General features: G+C 33.9%; 1 protein-coding gene across 1 annotated transcript; it reads left to right on the forward strand.

Moving 5' to 3' along the window:
- The first annotated feature begins 11,947 nt into the window (after window positions 1–11,947).
- LOC147069648 (uncharacterized) lies at window positions 11,948–26,345 on the forward strand. The gene is made up of 5 exons (XM_085950401.1): window positions 11,948–12,065; window positions 14,591–14,733; window positions 22,411–22,560; window positions 24,207–24,408; window positions 24,654–26,345. The coding sequence occupies exons 2-5, from the start codon at window positions 14,653–14,655 to the stop codon at window positions 24,743–24,745; spliced, it is 525 nt and encodes a 174-aa protein (XP_085806527.1). The 5' UTR covers window positions 11,948–12,065; window positions 14,591–14,652; the 3' UTR covers window positions 24,746–26,345.

Below are 26,345 nucleotides of genomic sequence, written 5' to 3' on the forward strand. Positions count from 1 at the left end.
GAGTAGAGATTTCAATACGATTAGTAATAACAAAGATTTCATAACATAATACTTGTATCAGGTGTCTCCAACAACGCGCTCGCGGGCTCCAGGAAATAAAATTGACCGCAAGGAAATTTCTGTATTCTTTGGATAAAAGTCGAAAATATCAACAAATTGAAGTAAATGGCCTCACCAAACCACACCAGCGCATCTATTCTATACACAAGACTGCTTTCGGCCGCTACGGTAGCTATCTAGGGTCGGTTTGTATCGAAGTATTAACACTTATTGTAACAATTTAGCCCAGTGACGTCCCGTGGGGGTAGGCAGATTGAGCGTCGCTTAGGGGCGGCAGTTAGTCGAAGGGCAGCAAATTGAAGAGAATCATTTGGGATATAAAATTATTTTGTTTACACCTTGTACTTTCAATAATAGCATAGTAAAAATGGTGTGGAAATAATAAATCTGTGTATTGCTAAATGGTACAAACCAAATGTGTCAGAATATCAACCATATATTATAACCTCAGACTCTGATAATTTTGATATATTTAATCGCTTTTTATAACTAAATTTAATTTTGTATATTTTAGTGGTATAATATTTTGTTAGTAATGTATCCATACAACATATTTATTAGATATTGGAGTCGTGATAGGATGATAAAAAATACTGTATAAAAATGGGGCGGCATTTTGGCGCTGCCTAGGAGCGGCATTTTGTCTAGGGACGTCACTGATTTAGCCGTCTTAACAGTCAGAACTGTCTATCTCGCTCTAAAATTTACCACAACCAAAAGAGGTGCTGTTAAAACATAGCACTTCTAGTAACAATTACAAACCTACTCTAGATAGCTGCCGTAGCGGCCGACAGCAGTCTTGTGTATAGAATAGATGCGCCGATCTTAATCAGGCGTATCACGGGACACTATATTTGATGTGAATCATTTTTTTAATGGCTGGGAATGTCTCAGGAGCAGTTAACCAAGACTGAGGTCGCCATGCACTCAAAGAAGTGTGAAGAGATCTTCACGTTGGCAGTATGACACCGTAAATTTTCTAAATGCAACAAAATTAGCCTTTGTGGCGACCAGGTCGGACGCTCCAATAGGCCCAAACCCCCCCCCCCTTTGTATGCGTGCCTAGGCATTACAAATGTCTTCATTCATATTGTTAGTGGCTTTCTCCATCTCTCCGACATGGCTCGCCCATCATGTCGTCCTAGTTCAATGAAAACAAATACGTATGTCTGAGAAAGTTCAGTGTGCACTATTTATGTCGAATCTTAACAGAATACCTCTATTCTTCGCCACTGTCGAATCGTATATATTTATATAAACTTTTAAATGATTTTAAAGTAGATTAGCAAGTAGCGCTCACAATGCCATGCGGCCATCTGTTTGCGGAATAATAGCTCACGGTGATCGGTGATACGGTGAACTGCCTAGGTACTTATAATTTTCCAGACACGCTGGACTCTGGAGGATAACTGTATATGAAATTTGATCAATAGTATCCTTTGGTCTCAATTTACCGACTAGCTAGACATTTGAAACTTTTAGAATATATCAGAACACGATTACAATGCATTCTTTTAATACTTTTAGCCGCCTTTAAGCAGCATTGAATTCATTTTCAGTTAATTCAGTTTTGTATAGAAAGTTATTTCGAAAAAAAATCGTAAAAAGTAAAACACTATTATTGGTTGCTAAGGGGGTCCTAGCAATTAAATTATTAATATATACGTGCATTACTATGGAAATTAATATGAAATGTCAAAATGACATTTCAGTATTCTATAATATTTATTCAGTATTTCTATCAAGTACAAAAAAGTATTTATTAATACATAGGATTGTGAATTTTATATGATTCAACAGAAAATTTAAAAACGTAGTAAGTATATAAAAAGTTCTTTTTATCTTGTAATTATTATCTATGATGTTACTTCCCTGTTGAAATATTGAATAATAGTTTATTTTAAGAATTTAATTATTATGACGTGTTCGAGATAAAATTAAAATCAAACCGGAAAGATGTTTAATTAAAATGTGTCGCGACTATGTTATGTTTATAAATGTGTCCTTGATCGAAAACCATTAAAGAGCCTCTGACTTAGTTCTCGATACAAGCGTGCGTGCAACGAGATCGCTAAAACCTTTTTTGTCAGACAAATTATTAGATTTTTTTTGTTTTGCGTTATTGCTAACGTTTTGCATAAAAAGGTTCGGACGTTGTTTATTAGATTCTGTTTATCTTATTTTTTTCTTCTTAATGCTTGTTGTGATAAAAATGTAGGTATATATCGAGTTTTGTTTAAGTATATTATGTTATTATCTGAAGACGCTGAAGACAGTATGATAGTGTTTCGTTCTGTACATTTATTATTGAAGAAATATCCGTTATGAAACGGTTTGTCCTCGAAAGTCGAATTCGACTTTATTGACACCAAAAATAATGTAAGAGAACGAAAGTATGAGACGTTATCTCTCTCCTGTGATGAATTGGGTTACATGTAAATTATTGTACGTAAAACATTTCACCGTGACACAGTTCGCCGTGAGCTTTATTATTAGTGACGTCCTGTGGGGGTAGGCAGATTGGGCGTCGTTTGGGGGTGGCAGTTATCCAAAGGGCGGCAAATTGAGAAGAATCACTAGGAATATATTATAAAAATAGTTACATAAACTTAGTAATAACGGGAAAAAAATCAGCTCACTGGTTGGAAACAAAATGTATTAATTAGGACTTTAAAATTTTGGCAGGACTTTTTTGTCGGGTTTGCGGTGTCTAGTTTACTTCCGGTGTCCTTGGACGTCACGTTCTTGGTAAACAGCAATGACACGACGTGCATACCTAATTTAAAATTTATCCAAATAAGTTTGCCAGTCACGAGTTTTGGAAGTTGTCTAGTGTATTTTTAAATGTATCTACCTATCTGAAACCGTAGACTCGCAATATTGTCTATTGAAGCAGAAATGGCATTTAAATTAGATTTAGTGGTATATATATATATATATTGTTAGTAATGTATCCATACAACACATATCTTAGATATTGGAGTCAAAAAAATGTGGCGGCATTTTGGCACTGACTAGGGGCGACATTTTGTCTATGGACGTCACTGTTTATTATCTTTAAGACCTTATGACTGTGGATCGTGACCTAAGTGATTTGGCTGTCGAATAACCTTCTCAACGGGTTGGCCTCAATCCTTTTATCATTCTACGACTGTGGCCACTGGAAGACCCACGGCACTCATGAATTTGTGCAGCCATCTGGAACATAATAATGTTTCCTTGAATATTGTGATGTGGCATATTATTGTGATACGTACAATGCCGAGATGGTGGGGCCAATTTGTTTAGATACCTGTTCGACCAAATTATCCGGGTCCCAACCATCATGAGGACTTGATGTAGAATAAGAAGTAATACTACTTTTAAAAATTACCTAAGTATATTATTTGTAATTTTCCCGTTTCTGGAGGGGGAGAAAATACCTGCCCCCTGTTTGCGCAGCTGTTTCCGTTTCTTAATAATAATAATAATAATATGAACTATTTAGCGCAAATGGTCAAATTAATTCTTCCATGAGACGGAGTGATAATTTTGGGGATTTCATGACCCGGATCGGCACTCCGGTCTATTTAGAGCCCTGCTCCCCACCGGACTCCATGACTTAGGATCGTGACCCAGATGACACTGAAAGATCCACGGTACCCATGAATTGGTGCAGCTATCTGAGCCATCTAACGTTTACTTCACGACACAGACGATCTTAAGAGCGTACTTCAGTGAAACGGAAAATAATTTTCAACAGTAGGTGTGACGAAATTTCGCACTAGTCGCCAATCGGAGACTGATAGTCGAAGTGTGCGCACGTCGATTTGTTTTGTCATGGCGTCGGATGAAAATATTCTTAAATCGTGTAAAGGTGACTAAAAAACTTTACGTACGTACTTGAAAAAGAAAATATGTCAATGAACATACTATTATTATTAGTAATATAACAATAAACATAACATTAAATGGATGCATGTTGAATTTTTATGGCAAATTAGATTTCGTTCGGCACGCGTCATTTGCACAATCCGCGCATCGCCTAGCCACGGTCTTTTGACACCATGCCTCAACTGAAGTATAGCCTTAATAATTATGGCCGTTAAACTACGCGCATTCGATAACCACTTGTGGATGCGAGAAGTCGTAATACTTAACTCTTAAGTGAGCACCCACGGTTATAGCTGCATATCCAGGTTTTGACTGAGAGTCCGGAGTGTCTGATGTCAGATCCGTGATTGGCCAATGGTTAAAGATTGAATTTCATCATGCTAAGTAAAAAAATATAATACATTTCCCCATAGACACAATTCCATTGAATTGGATGATAATTTCTCCCGCATTTTTACGCCCAGTTTGCTGATTTGAAAAATACATTAATGTTCTCAGTTATGAACAACAAACCATAATATTATGTACATATTTTAAATATAAATAATAAATAAAAAAAAGATAAAAAAGAACTTTTTATATACGTTTACAAATTTTCTGTTGAATTATTATGCTCAATATGCTCAAACTTGTACTTGATAATATGAAGTAAATAAAAAAAACAAATATATAATACTGATTGTCATTTTGATTTCCATAGTAACGCACGTATATATTAATAATTTAGTTGCTAGGACCACCCTCATAGCAACCAATAATAGTCTTTTACTATTTACGGATTTTTCTGAAATAACTTTCCATACAAAACAGAATTAACTAAATTTGAATTCAATTCTGCTTAAATATGGCTAGAAAGTATTAAAAGAATCCATTGGCAACGTGTGTTGATATATTCTAAAAGTTTCAAATGTGTAGCTAGTCAGTCGGGAAGTTAGTTAAAAATCGATTGCAATATTTGTACTGGACAAACAACCACCGGACAAACAAGAATACGAGCTAATAAAAACGTTGAAAAATGATTGTGTGTAGGTAGTATAACAATAATGTCAACTACTATTTTTTTGAAGAAGTGCACTGCACCATTCCACCACACCACGGCACTGGATATTATGTACGATAACTCCAGCGACTGTACCTAGCGCCAGTGCAATGACGCTTTTCCCGATTAAAGTCAATTAACCAATCTGAGGTCAACGACGTTCCGAAAGAGATTCAAATGACAGACCAGTAGTGTAATAATTCCATTATTAATTAATAGAGTTCACGTAGAGCATTTTTTGTTGATACGTTTAATAATGATGTGCACGGTTGGGAAGGTGATAGATACTTCGGTAGGTACTCTTCTTTTGATATGATACCATAATCAATACTTTTTGTCAATATGTATAGGATCATTAGAAATACCGATTCGAGATTATGCACCGTTGGGTGTAAACTAAAAAAACCGTTTTACGCATATAAAAAAGTATGTTAAAACCAGCGCTCGAAATGGAAAATTTTACGAACCGGAGCGCTCGATAATATTACGAAAATATTAACATAGTTAAGTATCTAATTTTATGTGTATTTTCCAAAAAAAGTGTGTTAGGTTTATTGTTTTAATATGGCATATCTAACTCAAACAGTCAAATTATTTTTTCCACGAGACGGAACGATAATTTGGGATAATTTGGGGTTATGAACCAGAACGGCGCTCCGGTGCGCTCTGGTCCATTTCGAGCCCTGGTTAAAACTATAAACAGCACAAAATAGAGAATATATATTTAAAAGAAAAATGTAGGTGACCTATTAAATCTTATCACTAAAAAGAATGACATTTTATATTTTAATGCACGACAAATCACTAATTTTGCCAATGCTGTAAAGTTGTCAATATGAACTTAATATAATTTACCTCTCGCATACACCGTTTTGCTTTTTAAGTTAATAATTTAGTAGCTGTCAATAAATTATTGTCATACCGCATGGCTGTATAAATTTAGTGTATTATCATGATGATTGTTTTACATTTTTGTATTATTAAAAGTTTAGAAATTTTCTTCCGATACGATATCAATATCAGCGCATCTATTCTATACACAAGGCTGCTATCGAGGATTCTGTATCATATCATGTGTCATAGTACAAAAAGTTAGCCGTCAAAACTGTCTATCTCGCTCCTAAAAGTTAACACAGCCAAGAAATGTGCTGTTAAAACATAGCACTTTTCGACAGTTTAGTTTAGAGACGGTTAACTTATTGTAAAAATTAATCGCTTCATTACATAAATATGATAAACCACCGTCATTAGCCGCATTGTGTATATGTGTTGGGAGCGTACATAAGTGAAACGGCAAATAATTTTCAACTGTATTTAGAACGAAATTACGGCCGCGTTGTCATTCGGAGAGCGATAGTCGAGGCGTCTGCGCGTCGATTCGTTTTTTCATGGCGTCGGATGAAAATATTCTTAAATCGTGTAAAGATGACTAAAAAACTTTACGTATGTACTTAAAAAAGAAAACATGTCAATGAATATACTATTATTATTACGAATATAATAATAAACATAACATAAAAAGGACGCATGTTGAACTTTTATGACAAATTATATTTCGTTCGGCTTCCGTCACTTGCACCCGCGACCCGCATTCCGCGCATCGCCTAGTCACGATCTTGTTAGACCATACCTCAGCTGAGGTATAGCCTTAAGCCCTGTCTAACTAAACCATAATCAATAAAATTATACGTATATCTATAAATATCTAAAATTATTTATGGTTTAATTTAAATTTAGATATTTTATAAATAAAAGATGTATTTTACTTTTATCTACTATGGCTTGGCTTAGGCAGGGTTTAATTGAATTTTAAAAACGTACAAACACTACTATCTACATATTGTAGTTTTAGTTCAATAAAAACAAATACGTCTCACTGGCAAAGTTTAGTGTGCACTATTTATATCGGATCTTAACAGCCTCCATCCACCCTTCGCCATTTCTATCTAGACAGATTCAGATTAACTTTTTTCCATTACACTCAGAATTATTAGTCATCTATGTTTTCAACGAATTATTGGCAAATTTAGACAAAAATGGTTTAACGTCACACAGCCAAGAGAGGTGCTGTTAAAACATAGCACTTATTGTAATAATTATAATACCTCAATAATATGATAAACTACCATCGATAACTGCCGATAGCAGCCTTGTGTATAGAATAGATGCGCAGTGTCGATAATTTTTCTTTCGACATGACAACCCTAGTCACGTCTATGTACATATTTCAAATAAGATACAACAAAATGTGTTGGCATAAACGACTGAAATAAACACTTACCTACATAAATTTTGGTGTATGTATTTAATTGGCAAAGTTTATTAAATAATTAGCAATGTTACCAGAAGCATTTTTCTGTATACACTTTATGGTACAAACATTCAAAAAGTATCTATAAAGATTAATATATTGTTTTTTTACATAACTTCTTTTTTACCTTAGTCACTATAAATCCAACTAGACGACTGGCCAAAGTGGACCATGGGCGTCAATTAAATAGGTACTTATACGTAATAGGATGACGGATTAAGAAGACCAGCTACGGCACATTTGGAGGGTAACTCGACATTTGAGATCACCGCTATTTTTATGTATACGTACCTATTTGGTAACCAACGTCTCCCATAAGAAGGAGATCAACCTAGAACTTGCCAGTAGACTGAAGAATGGAAATGCAGCGTTGCACTGAAGCTGTGCTCGAAATGGACCGGAACGCACCGGAGAAATTTAAATATCGCATTCCGGTTCATTAATAAAATTAATTATTAGAAAATAAAATAATTAATTTACTTTATCTATAGGTATTTAGTTTATATGAGATCATACTAAAAAAAGAATATTTATAACGTGTCCTCAAGTTATGACAATAATGGCACCAATTTGGCGTCGCTGTTGCGGGATGCAGGACGTTAAACAAGACACAGTAAAAATAAATGATTTTCAATTATATTTTCATTTTTTTAAAATTGAAATTACTTAATAATAGATGTAGCTATCATTGTATTGTGTCGGTTATGTTGAGTCTGATACATTTTTTAAGAATTATTTGCTTTATTAAATCTATTTTTATTTAATTTAATCAGTTTAGCAGGTATGGGTGAATGAATGAGTAAAAAACATATAATGGCCCTCCATCTTCTAAATATTTTGAAGAGTATTATATTTAGCTCCAGTTTTATTATATCTTTATTTTTTTATCATTTACTTCTGTCATAGACTTTTTACCTTTGTCATTTTGTATAAAAAAGTCTAAAAAACATAAAAACCTATATTTGACATATTGTTTTCTTAATGCCATTGATACACAAAATCAACTTAAAATATAAATTAATAAAAGAAGAATTTAATACCTATAAATATTTAAACAATTTAAAAGATTTATTTGAATACTAAATGAGTTAAGTATATCAATTTTAGTGCACTTTTAACCGTTTAACTGACGAAAGCGTAATTAGGTACAACATTTCTTACGTTAATGAAACTAATTGCGGCATAAAAAGGATTAATTAGTGATCCTCAAAAATAACCCTGTCTCCAATGGGCTATAATTATTATAATATGGAAGAATAATTTAATCCAACTTAAAATTTGTTGAGCGTCTGGCAGCATTATTTTTAGTAGACAACCAATGCGTAATACGTATAATATGCTTCAACTGAAGCCACACAGGGCCAAATCGAGGTATTGGTTTTAAATGCATCTGCCAGATAGGGGAGTTCCATTATATATTTATATAGTTTTATTATTTCCCATTGTTTTAACACGTAAATAGCACAAATTTACACGTTAATGAATAAATCTACAATAATTTTATCAACTTGAGACAGAAGCAAATACTTGGATACGATCTTTTCTTCAATCCAGATTTTATTACTCCATGGTGGTTCGTTTAATAAGGTTAGGTGCAGGGCCACTCCAAGGGTGGCTATTCCCACCCCGAATGAGAAAATGCTGAAAGGGTTGAAATAACTATTTTATTGTCATAATTGAAATAAATATTCATTACGAACAAAAATTATTACACATTGTTTGCATAACCTTCTGTCAATTGTGTGTAGGACTGTAGGTAGACAATGGAGCACGGAAACATAAAGTGATATTGTTTTAATTATATGGAAGAAAACGCATGAGAAAAATTGTATTTTATAGTGATGTATACTTTCATGCATTGTCTGGCGCCCTCTGTCTGTCGTACAAAAAATTATATTTTTACAGAAACGATATACCTATTTCTTATGTAATGGAACTGACCCATACTATTGAGACTTTGAAAGAATGCTTTTGTATACAACTTTGGTGCATTAATCATAGATCGCAGAAATCTTTGGTCTGATTCTTCAATTTGTCACCCTGTCGTAACTATTGCACTTCGACAGTATGACATTTACGAGGTACTTCATAATTATTTTATCATACAATGCAGTTTATATTATTGAATAGCATATATTTTTTTATAAAATTAACACTTGCCGCCCCCTGAATCCTGCCGCCCGGGTCTTTTGCACCCTTAACACCTCTGCTTGGTGCAACCCTGGTCAAGTGTTGTAAAACTCTTGATCAAAATTGATTCTACACCAGTGTTGAGCTTAATGGTTAGTCGTTATTTGTAATGTCCTTCTATCTTCACAGTTTTATCTATTTCGAGACGTCGTGAAGTAAAGATGAAACAGTTCGGTGCCATATAAAGGATAAAATATTCAAATCAGGCTACGTTAGGGGCAAAACTAACTATATTCAGGCCATGGCACTGCATTGCGATTACGAATTACCATGGTAGTGTTCGTTATTAATTATGTTCAAGTACAATGCGGTAATTCGCAATAAGTGAAGATTTTCGATTGAATATTTCGTTCATATTATTAACTTTTAATTCAATATGCAACAATCATCATTTTATACCAACAGTTTCCCATATTGCACATAATAAGTATGAGCAATAAATAATGCTAACACGAAGCTTACAGTTTCGTATCACGGTATATATCTGACTATAGCAGTGGCGAAGGGTGGAGATAGGCTGTTAAGATTCGACATAACTAGTGGACACTAATCTTTGTCAGTGATACTTATTTGTTTTCACTGAACTAAGAATACAATTCGCAGATATTGCTGCTAGTTTTTAAAACTCAATTAAACCCTGCCTAGACCAAACCATAATGGTTTAGGTATGCTATGGACAATCCGACAATAATAGTGCACACTTTTTCAATCATGCTTATTTATTTTCGTTGAATTAAGAATAAATTTTACAGATGGTGTTGGTTAGTTTTTTTTTAAATTCGTTAAGCCCTGACAAAACCAAATTATAGTCAATAATAAATATTTGTGTACTTATATATAAAATATCTAAAGTTAAGTACGGTTTAAAGGCATAATTTGATATATTTTATAGATAAATGAATATTTTTTTGACTATTATCTGCTATGGCTTGGATTAGGCAAGGTTTAATTGAATTTAAAAAAACTATCGAACTCTATCTACACATTGTAGTCTTCGTTCAATGAAAACAAATACGTTTGGCTACAAAAGTTTAGTGTGCACTATTTACGTCGGATTTTAACAGCCTACCTCCACCCTTCGACACTGGACTATTTATAGTGGGCCGATGTTAGGGATCTAAACTTGCACAATCGGTGAACTTTCTAGGGAAGATATTTGTATGATAGTGATAACATCCATTATTTTGATCTTTTTTCGTAAAAGGGGCTTATACTATTGCGTTAATCTGGCCCATGCTTCACCTACGCAAGTACACACTACGGTAGGTACACAGTGGTCCTGTGATACTAAACCAGGGTTCCGCAAACTGTGCAAAGAGCTCCATGATTCGCAAAACCTTATACGGAAAACTTACAACTCGAGACCTCTTTTTATAACAGTAAGGGAGATAAAGATAACGGTTTGACGTCATCTATTTTTAGACAAAAAAATATTATATTTATATATTATAAATATTATATTGTAATATTATGGTGTGCTGGATTATCACTAGGGAATCCAATCCCGAGTCAAAATTCTGATCCCGGGATTTTGGGATTACAATTTGACAATCCCGGGATTGGCATTTTTTTCCATTGTTAATATTAAATTTTTATATTTACAAATAACATTGATAAAATCAGTACAAATCTAGTACAATTTATACTATTTAAGACATTTATTATTAATATTGTATACGGTCAATCTTGGAAATACATAAGTTTAATGGAGTAAATAATATTGTAATATAAATAATAATGTGAATTTAATATGAGATTGCTGTTTTTGATAGTAAAGACTTAATGAATGGGTTAGCGAGATTTAAAATAGTAAAGCAAATCATGGTGTACTTATGGCCTTTCCGCTTCATAGATCTAATTAGTCAGCCAAATATGAAACTGCCGTAAAACGTATGAGATCATGGTAGAATTACTTTGTTAATTGCATTGTTTTTCCCAATCTTTTTCATTTTTATTAATTTATGTGAAAAAAAAATGAATTGGCAACTTACACATGGGTATAAATCGAACTTCATTCAAACTTAGTTTATTTCTAATGTAGTTATCTGTTATTTAAAGTATTTTTTCTGTTAAATTTTCGTTTTTATTTTATTTTCCATAAAAATTGATAAAAAAATCAATCCCGGGATTCATAGGTATCGAAAATAGCTCGGGATCCCGGTATTGGAATCCCTAATTATCACACACTTAGGTATAGCTATATGGTTAAATTAAAAAAAAATAACAAATGTTATCTAAACATTGTAGTCTTAGCTCAATGAAAACAAATACGTTATACTGACAACATTTAGTGTGCACTATGTATGTCGGATCTTAACAGCTTACCTATTATACCCTTCGCCACTGCCAGGTGGAGTGGACGCACCTATTTAATTATATTAATCAATGCACGGGTTCCGCTAAACAAAAAATGTTTGGAAACACTGCAGTGGTCAGTTGACACACTGATACCAACAATCAGCGTAATTTCGTACGTCACTGCTTGCTTATTTTTGCATCCTGTTTGGTATAAAAAGTTTAGTCGATTAGTAGTAAGTTTTGGCGTTGGCAGCGTGTTAATAATTATTTGTGCGTTCATCTCTTAATTCATCGGTAAGCTTATAATAATATAAATTCTTTCACAACAATATTTCAATTTAAAACGAATTTATACATTTTAGAAGAGTGATATTCCAAAATACACATACTCTGTAAAAAAAATCAAATTGTCATGTTTTAAGGCGATACCTCTACCTACCAGAGGCACCTAGCGGGAAAATACGAAGCTTGCAATTTGGGACATTTTAATAATTAAACTGTATTAATTAATAAATATTCATCTGAAAACATTAAAAAGAAAAATATTTTTTTATTGTAAGTCAAAGATAAACTTACAATAATCGTAAAAAAATGTTATACAATGTGAATTTGTCAAAGGACCATATCTTATTATTACATATATTTTATGGTCATATTTATTATTAAATTTTCTATGTTTTGTCTTAGAGATTTTTGACTAATTCCTAGTTTTAATATTTTTTTATATTTATTTTAAAAAACATCGATTTTTATAAAAATATAAATGTATAACTTGAAATCCTTTTTATTTATATCAAAGAACTTCAATATTGGGACCATGGCCCCCACAAGGGAGGGGCTGACAGGGCTCTGGCGTGGGGGCCCGGCGTCATGGGTCGACCAGATAAGTAAAAAAACGCACATTAAAAGTACACTACAATAGTAAAAAAAGTCGCTATTTTACTTCGAAAATATTAACATTTTAAAATATGTGACTATGCAATATAATTTTTGATTATTATGTGTCAATTCAACACTCGACAATTCCATAGTTCAAGTAGGTGTTTTTAAAAACACAAAAATCGCTAAATAATTTCACCTAGAACAACCATTTGGCAAATGCTTGTATAGTATCACATTGCTTTTAACATTAGCGATAGGTAGGGGGGGCCGCCAATGATTCCAGCCTGAGGGCCCGTTTCTGGATGTGGGGGCCATGATTGGGACCATGCCTAAATAAGATTTTTTATAAATAAAAAGGATTTCAAGTTATAAACATTTATATTTTTATAAAAATCAATGTATTTTAAAATAAATATTAAAAAAAAATAAAACAATGAATTAGTCATCTACGACAAAACGTACAATATTTATTATACAATAATGTTGATAGTCTAGTTGGCTAAAATGTTAGCTGTAGAGTTGAGCTTAATTTAATTGTGTGTAATACGGTTATGGAGTGTGTGCAATACAGTTAAAAATAAAATAAGCCCAAATTTGCTTTCTTCACCGTCAGAAATTAAACTTTCCTTATGAGCTTTTACGGTTTCCTCGCTTAAGTGTAAGTATGCCAACTTTACAAGTTACCTTCAAATGAAAACACCGGAAACACGTTGGTTATATTATAACTTTCGAAAATGAACTTTTATGCGGTTAAAATTTTCCGATTTTTTCTCCCGTTATTTTTACATTCAATTTGTTGTTTCGTAAATGTATTATCTCAGTACGTCTTCATTGTGTCTCGTCTCACACTATGTAACCACTATTTTCTACGTTGAACATCGATTTCAATAGATATTGATAGTGTACCGACAGAGCTACAACTTGAGATTATTGATATGCAGTGTGACACTGATTTAAGAGAATTGCATTGTCGTGAAGAAATCTCCAATTTTTACAATGTCCTTAATTCAGACAAATTCGACCATACAAGAAAAATGTTCATTATTTTTGGACCAACCTATATATGTGAACAAACATTTTCGATCATGAACCTCAATAAAAATTCTTTACGATCAAATATCTCCGATGCCCATTTACAAGCAGTTTTGAGAATATCAACTACAAAATTAACACCTGAATTTAAAAAAAATGTACAACAGTTTCGTTCTTCTCATTAATTTTTTTGTAATGTTTATTTTTCGTGATAATAAATAGTGTATATCTAAAAATGGTATTTTACTTGCGGCCCGCCGCTCATTTTGAATTCTTGAATTACACCCCTACATCCAAAAAGTTTGCCCCCCCTGTCGTAGACTATACCTCTGTATCAACATGTTGAGAGTATAGACTGGGTGCTGAGACCGATTCCCCTGGCACCATGTCTTTTCACAAAAGAAACAGTGTCTATCATATTAACAGACAAATCCGAGTACGCCCGCTTCCTTACAGAGTTACGGAGGTGAGGATTGGGAGCCTCGACCACTTCTCGGTCTGGTGTCATGACTTGTACTGTATACTATCGTCTTAATTAAGTAGACGGGTCACAAAATAAACTGCGTCTGTCATAATATATTGTATACTAAACATGCCTCAGGATCTACACTAGTAGGTACTACATAAGTTAACATTTTCAAAAAATGTTTTATAATAATTACGGTTCTAACGTTGACCTTATAATATTCAGTGGCGAAGGGTGGAGGTAGGCTGTTAAGATCCAACATTATAGTGCATATTAAACTTTGTTAGTCATACATATTTGTTTTTACTGAACTAAGACTCCAATTTACAGATGGTGCTAGTTAATTTTTAAAAATCAATTAAACCCTGCCTAAACCAAACAATCTACTCTCACCTTGAAACAAAGTTTATCATCTAATAACATGTTTATCTTATTTCAGACTTGTATTGATTTTGTAGTATCTACATTCTACATCTACGATATTAAAAAATCCTCAGCAAAATGATGGTTCTGCGTGTAGATACGTCTCTTTGTGGTTGCAACCTGAAGACAGGATCGCTGATCATCGCATGGTTGAATATGGTAAGTCTGAGTGTTAACTATCCATCCTTTTTAATCCTGGTTTTTAATACTGAGTAGATTTGCGCGTGCTTTACGTGGAAAGCATGTTATACACTGCGTCAACTGTCTGCACTTTTACGTCAAATAGTTGTCAATTTTTTACGGAAATTCGTGTTATAATATTTTGAAAAAAACTAACACAAAGCATTTTTCGTTCTTAATCAAGGCCTGAACAAAAACGAACCATAATTGCGAATGAGAAACCTTTCGGCACGCTTATATCTCCGCAATATGCGTTCGAGTAAGACAGAATTTCTACGGGTGAATAAAATATTTTTTGTACGTGTCTACGACAAATTTAATATTGATTTGAATGACTACATTCATTTAAAAATTGCGACCACGTGTTGTTGAAATTTATTGTTTTTGTGTTAAATATTATAAAGTTAGGTAGTCGTAATTATTTTTACTTATTTTAGTTAAAAATATGGTTAACTATATTGTGTTTAAATTTGGTAGCCGTACTGAGAAGCAACATGATGGTATAACGTTTCAAAGTTAAGTAGTTAATAATAATAAACTTGAGGTTTAACTGTGCGTTATATGCAAGAAATACGGCTTCATGTTGGTGAACAATAACCACTATCTTTATGGTAATACTCTGTGTTCGGAATCCTTCAAAAGTATAGAATTTTTGGCTGTACTCAAAGAGATTAGACTGTGCAGTAGAGGTGAGTTGGAAATACTGTCACCAGTTTGTGTACTCAAGTTTCGGATGAAACTACCCATACTCAGTATGTGTGGCCCAGTAAACTTATTCCGAAAAACTTGTTATGATATCATCGCAAGTCGCTGTTCTGTGCACTCGCCAGTTGGTAGACTTTCAACACTATTGACATTAAATGCGCGCGAACGAGATAGCATTTGAATGTAAATATATTTTAATTTTTAAGTCTATTGCGTTCGAATGTTCATAAATCATAAATTTTGTGTCGCAGCACAGTGGTGAGATGACGCACAGGCTTAGGCCTGTTATAAGACCGCTCAAAACATGCTTAAAATTAAAAAAAATCACTGTTATTCATTTTTGTTAATAATAATATTGTAACCTAACAGAAAAACAATTCATAAATTTAAAATGTGTTTAAATTTTTATAATAAATGGTACTTTTCGACAAGCGGAGCTTAGAGTATTTTTAGCGATTCCATTGAAGCCGATACACAGTCTGAATTCCCTGAGCCGATACGTATTTCAATTAATACTAATATGCAGTTGGTTTTAGTTTCAGTTGAGTATGCAACTTTTGTCGCATACGCACGCCAAACGCTCCATATAGTACCTATTCCAAATATTAGTAATTTGGAATAAGTTTCTATACTAAGAATTTTTTTATACTGGTAGTAAGTATACTTAGTCTTCAAAATCGACCAGTTTTACCATCTCCACCGTGCAATGTCTTTGGCTGTACTATATATTTTTCGCGGTATCATTCGGTTGGTAAAACTGACGTGATTTATTTATTGGTTATGGCTGATGATGATAATAATAATGAATTGAATAGGTAGGTATATATTATCACAAATTTGGTAACTCATGAACGTAGCGATGTGCACGCCCGACTGAAATGGAATTACTTAGCTTGAACAGCTTGAACAGGCCTACTATTCGTATTGGATTGATTCAGGTTTTTTTAAGCCCACGATGACCAAGTGACTAATACATCGGCTTATAATGTCGTAGGGCCATGTTCGAATCCTGGACCTGACAAATACATAATATATTGCTTTTCAATGTGTGTGTTGGAGTCAGAGTATGGACTTAATAGGTTAACCAAGTGGCTAACAGCCATTTATCGTAAAAACAAAAAATCTCTTAATACAAACCTCCACTCTGTGCCAATAATATTATTATGATCTCCTAAGGATCGGACATGGTCAAAAAAATATAACATCAGAAATGGAATCAGCTCAGAGTCCCTGCCTTAGTGTATTAGTATCTATCGTACTGTTGTGACCAAAGATAATATACGTAGACTTTTCTGACATACACCAAATTTTGCACGCGCGCATTTGTTTTTGTGCAAAGGTTTAGAAACGACCGTACTCGGTGGCGGGTCTAGGGAAGTTCAGGACTGGGACATTGACTTATTTCGAGGTCCTCTGCGATAAAAAAATAAAATGAAAACCTTTTACTCCTACCATCAAAGGACATAGTGAAAAATATCAATGTATGTAGGTACATAATATTATATATTTCCTGGAATCGTATCCTGTAACTAAAAATAATTATGATGAATGATGATGACAATGATTATATTATAGAATAAACTATTTTTTATTCATTTAATAAATAAATAAATAGTTTATTAAATTATTAGCAAGTCTAAGTACCTACGTTATAAAAACTAAATAATGGAGTAATCAGCAACATCGGTTAGAAATTAAGGAACTAATTGATACCTACCTTAATTTAATATACTAAAACCGATAGCCAACATTATAACGCAATTCGATAAGCATTTTATGTAACAACTACTATAATATTTAACTAAGATGCCCGTAGCTTAATAATTGGAAAAGTATACTGGCGCAAATCAAGCAGAATATACTACATGTTCAAGTCTCGTCGGGTGTCGTATTTTTTTCTACAAAATGATTTTGTCTAGTGTGTATATGCATGAGATGTTTTGAAATTATGTAAGTATATTCAATATTCAAAGTTAGATATTGGTGCATACAAGTTTGATACGGTCGACAGTTTCATATATCTTGAATCTCTTATAACTAGACATAATGATATTACAGAAGAAATCAACAAGAGAATCATGTCTGCGAATAAATGCTACTTTGGCCTGTTAAGACATTTTAAGTCCCGCATACTATCTCGCCGAACTAAAAGCACTCTTGACAAGACACTTGTAAAACCAGTGCTCACCTACGCATCGGAAACCTGGACATTAACTCTGCGAAATGAACGAGCCCTAAACATCTTTGAAAGAAAAATTCTCCGCCGTATATATTTATTTATTTATTTAAGAATACAAAACATTGTGGACATAACAAATCTAAATTCAAGACGTACACAACATGAGATTTACATTATAAGTCAAACATTACCCTCACAAGAGAGAAGAGAATATAGAAAAAGATATATATATATAATAACAATAATAATAACAAAAAAAAAATAATCAAAACATACTTAAGTATAATTTAATACAGAAAAATATAATTTTTGAGAACGGAAAATATACAATTTTATACAGAAAAATACAGTTTCAAAAATAAAATGCAAAGTACATCATTGAAAATGTCTATGTCTTTAGGGAGCGCATTTACTAGTCTTGCACCCCTCGCTAATGGTGCCTGATAGGCTTGACACGAGGAAACGGTTCCAATCCAGAATAAATCATGACTGCGACCACGTAGGTAATTGACAGGCGCATGGAAATTCAAATTCATTAGGACACCAGGATTGGAAACCATCCCTCGCGAAAACAGGCAAAAGTGTTTCAACAGCAGAAGAGACCGACGAGATTCAAGAGAGTGAAAAGTAAGCATGCCTTGTAGAAAGGCAGTCGGAAAATAATCATCTGACGAATTATCGAAAGGAAAATAGTTAAATGTTTTAAAATAAAGACATCGAAGAAATTTCTTCTGGACGCGTTCTAAAATAAGCTTATAGGAAACCTCATAAGGACACCAGATAATCGACCCATATTCAAGAATGCTACGCACTAATGAGACGTAGAGTGTACGTAATACATTAGGATTCTTGAATGGTTTGGATTATCGCACGATGAATCCTAGAAGCTTACTCGCACGTAGAGCCGTGGAAGTTATATGCGAGTGAAAGGATAATGAAGAATCAAAAATTATCCCAAGATCTTTCGCCTCAGATTGACGTTTTAAAGAATTTTTTGACATAATATAATTGTATTTAATCGGAGTTCTTGACCTAGAAAAAGTAATACAAAAGCATTTGTCAGTATTAAATTCTAATTTATTCTTTTTTGACCGATGGACCGATCAGGGACGGCACCAGTTGGAAGAGAAGATATAATGCTGGGCTCTACGGGCTGTACGAAGATTGCAGCGCAGTTCAATCAATTAAGATTGGGAAACTGCGATGGCTAGATCATGTGCACCGTATTAATGACAATGAACCGGCAAAGAGAGTGATGTCCAGCAATTCAATAGAGCGTGGAAGAAGAGGCAGGCCAAAGATTCGCTGGTTGGATGGAGCTGCCAGTGACTGCCGTATTCTGGGGGTACCGAATTGGAAAGCGGCCACACTGGATAGGGACAGGAGGAGGGAGCTGTTGGAGGAGGCCAGGACCCACACCGGGTTGTCGCGCCCCTGATGATGATATATTCAATATTATATAATGACATTAGTGATTTACTTTTTGTGTACACTACGGGTTTGTTTGAGTTGCATCTGTTTTGTCATGTTGGAAAACAGTGACGAAGGATGAAGACAGACTATTTAGATCCGACAGAAATAATGCACACTAAACTTTGTCAGTCAAACATATTTTTTACACCGTTTTTCTTAGCTCATATTCTTATTTGTCAGGTGGTTGTTTGTCCAGTACAAATCTTGCAATCGATTTTTAACTAACTTCCCGACTAGCTAGACATTTGAAACTTTTAGAATACATCAGAACACGGTGCCAATGCATTTTTTTAAATACTTTTAGCCATCTTTAAGTAGAATTGATTTCATTTTCAGTTTATTCTGTTTTGTGTGAAAAGTTATTTCGGAAGAAATCCGTAAAAAGTAAAACTATTATCGGTTGCTAAGTGGGTCATAGCAACTAAATTATTAATATATACGTGCGTTACTATGAAAATAAATATGACATTTCAGTATTATTTCTATCAAGTACAATTTTTTTTGATCGTTTAAGCTAGTCAAGTCAAGTTTATATGTTTTAACAGAAAATTTAAAAACGTTGTATACCAATAAAAAGTTCTTTTTATTTTGTAATTATTTGTTTTCATTTCAATATGTAGAATATAGGTAGTGTCCGTCACAGATCAGAGAGCAGTCCGAAATGGTACACGAATGACTGATATACCTACACATCGTCGAAATTGATGCCAATGGAAGATGAATAATTTATTTATTGTTATAAACTCTGTGTGGTTTCCATGATTGATATTTTAGTATATATGAATTATTATATAGTATATTAGTCTACGATAAGTACGATCTGGGGTAGTCGGAATCTTATATAGTTTATCTTCTTATTGTGCCATCCCCTAGCGGAGGTCGGCTACCATCAAGGCGATCTTATCTTTGTCGTCTGCTACCCGGAACAGTTCATTGGAGCTGCACTCGTACCAATCACGGAGGTTCTTAAGCCACGAAATGCGGCGCCGTTCTCTGCTACGCTTCCCATTGATCTTTCCTTGAATGACAAGTTGGGGAATGCTGTATTTTTGTCCTCTCATAATGTGGCCGAGGTACTATAGTTTCCTGGTTTTGATACTACGTAGAACTTCTCGGTCCTTCCACATTCGATTGAGAACTTCAACATTTGTCACCCGGTCAGTCCAAGGAATTTTGAGGATGCGCCTATACAGCCACATCTCGAAAGCTTCAAGTCTCCGTGACATCTCTTGGTTTAGCGTCCATACTTCCATACCATAGAAAAGAATTGAGAGAACATAACAACGTACCATACGCAGTCTCAGACCTAAGTTAAGATCTCGATGGCTAAGGAGGCGTCTCATTTTGAGAAAGGCGCTCCTTGCGATCTCAATTCTAGTTTTTATTTCCTGAGACTGGTCCCATTTCTAATTGACCTATGTACCTAAATATTTATAATGGGCTCATTATAGTTTATAATGAACGGTCAATAATATATTATATTAATTTTAGAATAAAATATCATCTATTTATAAGTATTTGGTTAAAAATGTGATAAACTAGTACTTACGTACGTAAATAAATACAGAATTATTATTACTCTACTGTAAATGATAATTATCTTTTAATCACTGCAACCGTTAAATTGGTTCGCAAAATTTAGAGCGAATAGTGTAATTTATCATATCTATTTAATTATAATAAATTGAATTCAATTGTATCCTTCATTACCACCATCATTGAGTACCTCTTTCGTTTTTCTTTTCTTTTATATTGTTAACTGTCAATTCATGGTGGAACTGCATTGTTTTGTTGTTTAATTTAATAAAAAGCATTTTTTGTAGTACTTATTCCACTTGTTGAAAATGTCCCTCTGAGGCGGACGAAACCGGTCCTAATTTATTGATTAAAAGTGGAATAATTACTACAAAAAAATTGCGTTTTATTAAATTAAACAATAATACCTCTTTCGTATTTGAAAACGAACACTTTTAAACAAAGAATTTTGTAGATGTTTTTTTAACAGTGGCGAAAGTTGGAGATAGGCTCTAATGATCCAACATAAATAGTGCACACTAAACTTTGTCTGTACTTGTTTTCATTGAACTAGTAGTAGGTACAAATATATTGCAGATGGTGCTGGCTAGTTTTTTAAATTAAATTAGACCTTGCCTAAACCAAACTATTCTAGATGGTAGAGGCTGTTAAGATCTGACAAAAACAGTGTACACTTTGTCAGTCATATTTAATTGCTTTAATTATTGAATTAACATCACCATATTCAGACTTAGTAATGGCGAAGGCTCCATACTAGGTGATTATTTAAAGCCTGCCTTCTAAGAAAAATAAGTAAACAAATAAATAGACCCATCTGTCATCAAAGGTAAGAAATATGAAACAGCGCAATCTATCTTCGACTATTAATTGTATTTATACAATTATTTGGTTAGGAATTCAGAATTATATTGTATGACCGTCGGGTCACGTGACGTTATACTCGTCTACCGATATGTATGCAATACGGTAGGCTCGAGAGGTGAAGCCTTATTTGCGCATATTATTGTTTGCGCATATTATTGTCTATGGGTGTAACTTTGTCCAAAATAATTAATAATAAGATAATTTAAAATAATGATTTCTATGGCATTCAATCACGTATTATACATATAATAAAATTGTTTTTAAAAATATATATTAATTTTATCCAATGATTTGTATGAATGTTTAGGAAAATACGTGTATTTAAACTCATCGCTCAATTTTATATCGTCAGTGAGAAATTCATCGATTTAGAGTGTCGTTGTCATTACGTCGCTATAAGATTGGTTTGTCGAATATCCGTTTTTGTCGAAGTCGACCTTTGACTGCAGAATGATTTTTTGTATCTAAATGGACCAGAACCATCCTTTTCTTTAAATTGATTTGTAATGAAAACAGCATCATATGCTGTAAAAACAAGAATTTAAATACCTTCATGTATTTAAAAATAGGATAATCAAATTTGTTTTTCGTCTCTTGAATATTTGACATTTGGTCTATTCGACAAACCAATCCTACAGCGACGATTAGTATCTTCTTATTTCCCGTAAGTAGTATACCTGATAGGTGTGGTTTTTTCTCTAATATCCACAGCTTACCTATTTCGAAAAGTCACCCTTCGCCACTGTTGTTAATAATAATAATAACAGAAGAATAAATCGAACTTTCGCCGCCATGGTGTTTTGGTCCCTTTACCATTACTCCCTTGTGTGTATGCCGGTCTGGACTAGGCTTTAATGTTCAATCTGACGTGTCAATGATGTTGCCTATTTCTGTTACAGATTTGTTATATCGTGATGTTATTCAAGGAGACGATGACTATTGCAGTGATGCAAGTATTATTCGTAGTCGGGACAAAGATATATGCACCCATTATTTTAACCTGCATTGGATGGATACTGACATTGGTTCTATTAACAGGCGTTTATCGGGTACGTATACAGTAGGAATACACTCCTTTTATCATTAAAGCGCGAGCCAAATTGAGGTGCATGTCGCCTACTGTCACGCTGCGCGGCGACAAATTTGGTCTACGGTTTCGTCATTTTGCAGAATATTTTGAACGATCACCATCTTTGTAAATTCACTGAAGAATGACACTGATGAAGAGTGCCTTCTATAATGTATTAGTAATTTGAATTATTATTAAATATTCATGATAATTTCAACTATTTTTTACAGTTTCTACGTGTGCGTACGTTAAAATACTTTCGGCATGACATCCATAGATAATATTTTGAAAATAACCCAACCTGCAGACCATAGATAATAGACATCGAACATACATAGTGGCCATAGTGCCAACCGCTAACAACAAAAAAATCGTGATTTTGACATGACATTCGAAAAGTGTAGGCATGTGGAATATGATAAAAACATTCAAAACGTCATGCAGGTGTCGATGCAGGATTATGCATTATGGATGCAGTCGAAACTGGATTATTTGTTAGGTTAACCTAACCAAACCTAACCTAACCTAACCTAACCCAACCTAACCGAACCTAAACTAACCCAAACTAACAAATAATCCAGTTTATCGGCTATTTTCAAAATGCGTTTTCCGCTGTCTCCGGTATAACCGAACAGTACCTTTATTTCCTATTTAAATAAAATTATATGGTAAGTATATCGAAGAATGAATGGTGATATGGATGACAAATGGTTTGTCTAGTAAAACCCAGTAGTGGAAGCCAAAAAACATGTTTTTATGAATCATTATTCATTACTATTAATTGTTTTTGCTGCCCACATCGAATTAAAATTGTTACATGCAACAAACAAAATGTTTTTTTTAATCAAAAATATCCCACCGATACTGTCCAGCAGTCAGCGACGTCCCGTGTGGGTAGGCAAATTGAGCATCGCTTGAGGGCGGCAGTTACTCGAAGGGCGCCAAATCGAGGATAATCATTTGATATATATGGAAATAGCTACCAAAGCTGAGCACTTAATAACGAAAATATCTTTCCTTTAAAAAATTCAGCTCACTGGTTAGAAATAAAATGTATTGATTGACATACAAGGTTTACCATGACTGTATTTTTTTGTCGGGTTCGCGATATCTAGTTTACTTCCGATGCCCTGGTGATCAAAAATGACACGAGCGCGGATGATAAAAATTCTTGTATAAAAAAATGGGGCGGCATTTTGTCTTGGAACGTCACTGCCGGTAGTAGAATAAATTACATAATATTATGTTACGTTATGACATTAATATGGACGAAGCATCTGGAAAAAAAAATCACTGACTTTTTTGTCGGGTCTGCCGAATAGCATAACCTGTTCTAACGCCATTACAATAAAGGTGATAGGTATTGCTATAAATTCTCGATGCTTTTTGTCGGGTCTGCCGAATGGTTCGGTTCGCACAAATGAATATTGACACTAGAAACACTGTTGTAACGCCATTACAATAAAGGTGATATTGCTATAAATTCCCGATGCGTGATATCGCATAATGGAAATTGCGTGACGTCTACCTATACATGTGTGAATTTACTTGCTAGCTACTGTATTGAGTGCGTTGTCCATAAATGATGTTATTGTGTTACGTATACATTGTATTTTTGATTTTCAGGGTAAAACAGGTTTACTAAAATTCTGGATGATTGTCACGACCATCAACAGTATTCTGATCTTTGCCTCCGCATTGTATTTTGGAATTGCTTTGGGATCATTGGATCAGTCAGAAGATGATCCAGATTCAAATATCACATTGTCACAACAAAACTTAATATACGTAGGTTATATTATGATAGCACTTACAGCACTAAACCTGGGTAAGTATTTGAATATTTCTAATTATCATTTATAAGTGTATTTATAATTCATATAAAAAAAATCTACGTGTGTACTTATGAACGCGCGGTTATACTTTGGCGTAACAAAATAAAATAATCGCACACCGCGTTAGTCAAAATTGACATCAACCAAAAATATTCAAACAGTTAGAAAACAGTTTTCACAAACGGCAGGTCCTAGAATCTGCCATCACTCCATTAAGTAATGTCTTTTTTGTTTTCAGTATTTGTTGCCTACAGCATTTTCATTGTAAACAATTACAAGCGGCAGCTGATTGAAAAACAGGAAAAGTCTGACAATTTGTCATCGCCGTAATATCATAAAGGGTTAATTATACCAGCAGACCCAACCAGATTCAACGATCTTCGTGAGAAATCGTCGAATTTTAATAGCAATTACATGGAACATGGATTCAACTACCAACTCAATCGTATTGACGCTTTATTTGATCGATTCATACTTAATATACGCTCAGTTGCTAGTGTGAACAATTATAAGTAAAGCAACAAATGGAATTTAGACAAGTAACGAGATGCTGAATGTATTAACTAAGAAAGTATTTTTGTTTTGTATTATTATTGTAAGTTAAAATAATGATTAAAGTCAGGCAAAAAAGTGAACTAAGTAAATACCTACTATCTAAAAAACACATCGTCCATCCAAACTCACTATCACCTAAGCGATTTGATTGAACACAGTGTTATTGCCCTCCAAATTGTCATTACGAATATAAGGTTAGATCTGCACCTTAGGATTACAAAATTTCTAAGATAATTATCAGGGACCATGGCCCCCACACCCTAAAGCGGGCATCCAGACTAGGATCTTTGACGGGCCCCCCTATCTACCGCTAAGGGTAAATTCAGTGTGATGCTCTACAGTAGCGTTTTCCAAATGGTGTACGCGGTAAAATTAAGGTGTATTCTTAACGACGTTATGTATTTTTTTTAATATATCCATTTAGACTATGGAGTTGTCGAATATCGACACAATTAAAATCGCATTGCACAACATATTTTAAAATAGCAACACTATAGAAGTAAAATAGTTTTTTTTACTATTAAAGCAAGCGTGGTTATCTCACTTATCTGGTCGAATCGCACGCCGTGCCCCTTCTGAGCCCGGGTCTCCAGGCTAGAGGTCTATCACACCCCTTGTGGGGGGCATGTCAGGGACATCCGAAGAAACTAATACAAAGAATGGCAGAGTAGTCTGTGCGATTGACATCCATTCTTTATACTGTTGTTTCCATTTTTAACCGATTTCACCCACGTTGGATTAACGCGTATAACGGCCGTCTTTGTATAAATACGAAGACATGTTCGAGCCCGCGGCCGGTCATAAAAATTAATGTGTATTTTGATCCACTGCAAGGATCCGATGGGTCGGGCGAATGGCTAACAATTATTCATCGTAAAAAATCTGTTAGCACAATCTCCATTCTATAGAGGCCCATATGGTCCAATTAGGTTCTAACAAGGTAATTTACATTTTATTATAATTTTACATACCTCAAAACCAAATACTCCTCGAAGTGATTCTAACATCTAACTTGCAGCTGCAACCACTGATTGTTATGTTAATTTGTCTGAGGCTGTGACCTGTCACTCCTACAGGTGATTATAAAAAATACGCCAGAACTTAGTATCTACCTTTTAAAATAGGTAACTAATAATTTCGTTAGCCATAATAAAATTCTAATGGATTTAAGTTTTGTATTATTCCATTAGAATAGTACCAAACTCAAATGGAACAGTACAAAACTTAAATTCAAATTCCATCAACTACCTTCGGTTGATAGTATTCATATCGTAATAAAATTGACAATATGATATTATTTTAGATTCAATAGTATTTATTGTAAATTGTAACAATACGAACTGTTGAAACCAAAATAAATATAGAGCTATATGAG

The sequence above is a fragment of the Rhyacophila brunnea genome, unplaced genomic scaffold, assembly GCF_057557595.1.
Source record: "Rhyacophila brunnea isolate RB1 unplaced genomic scaffold, BYU_Rbru_1.0 scaffold_23, whole genome shotgun sequence".
Classification (NCBI taxonomy): domain Eukaryota; kingdom Metazoa; phylum Arthropoda; class Insecta; order Trichoptera; family Rhyacophilidae; genus Rhyacophila; species Rhyacophila brunnea.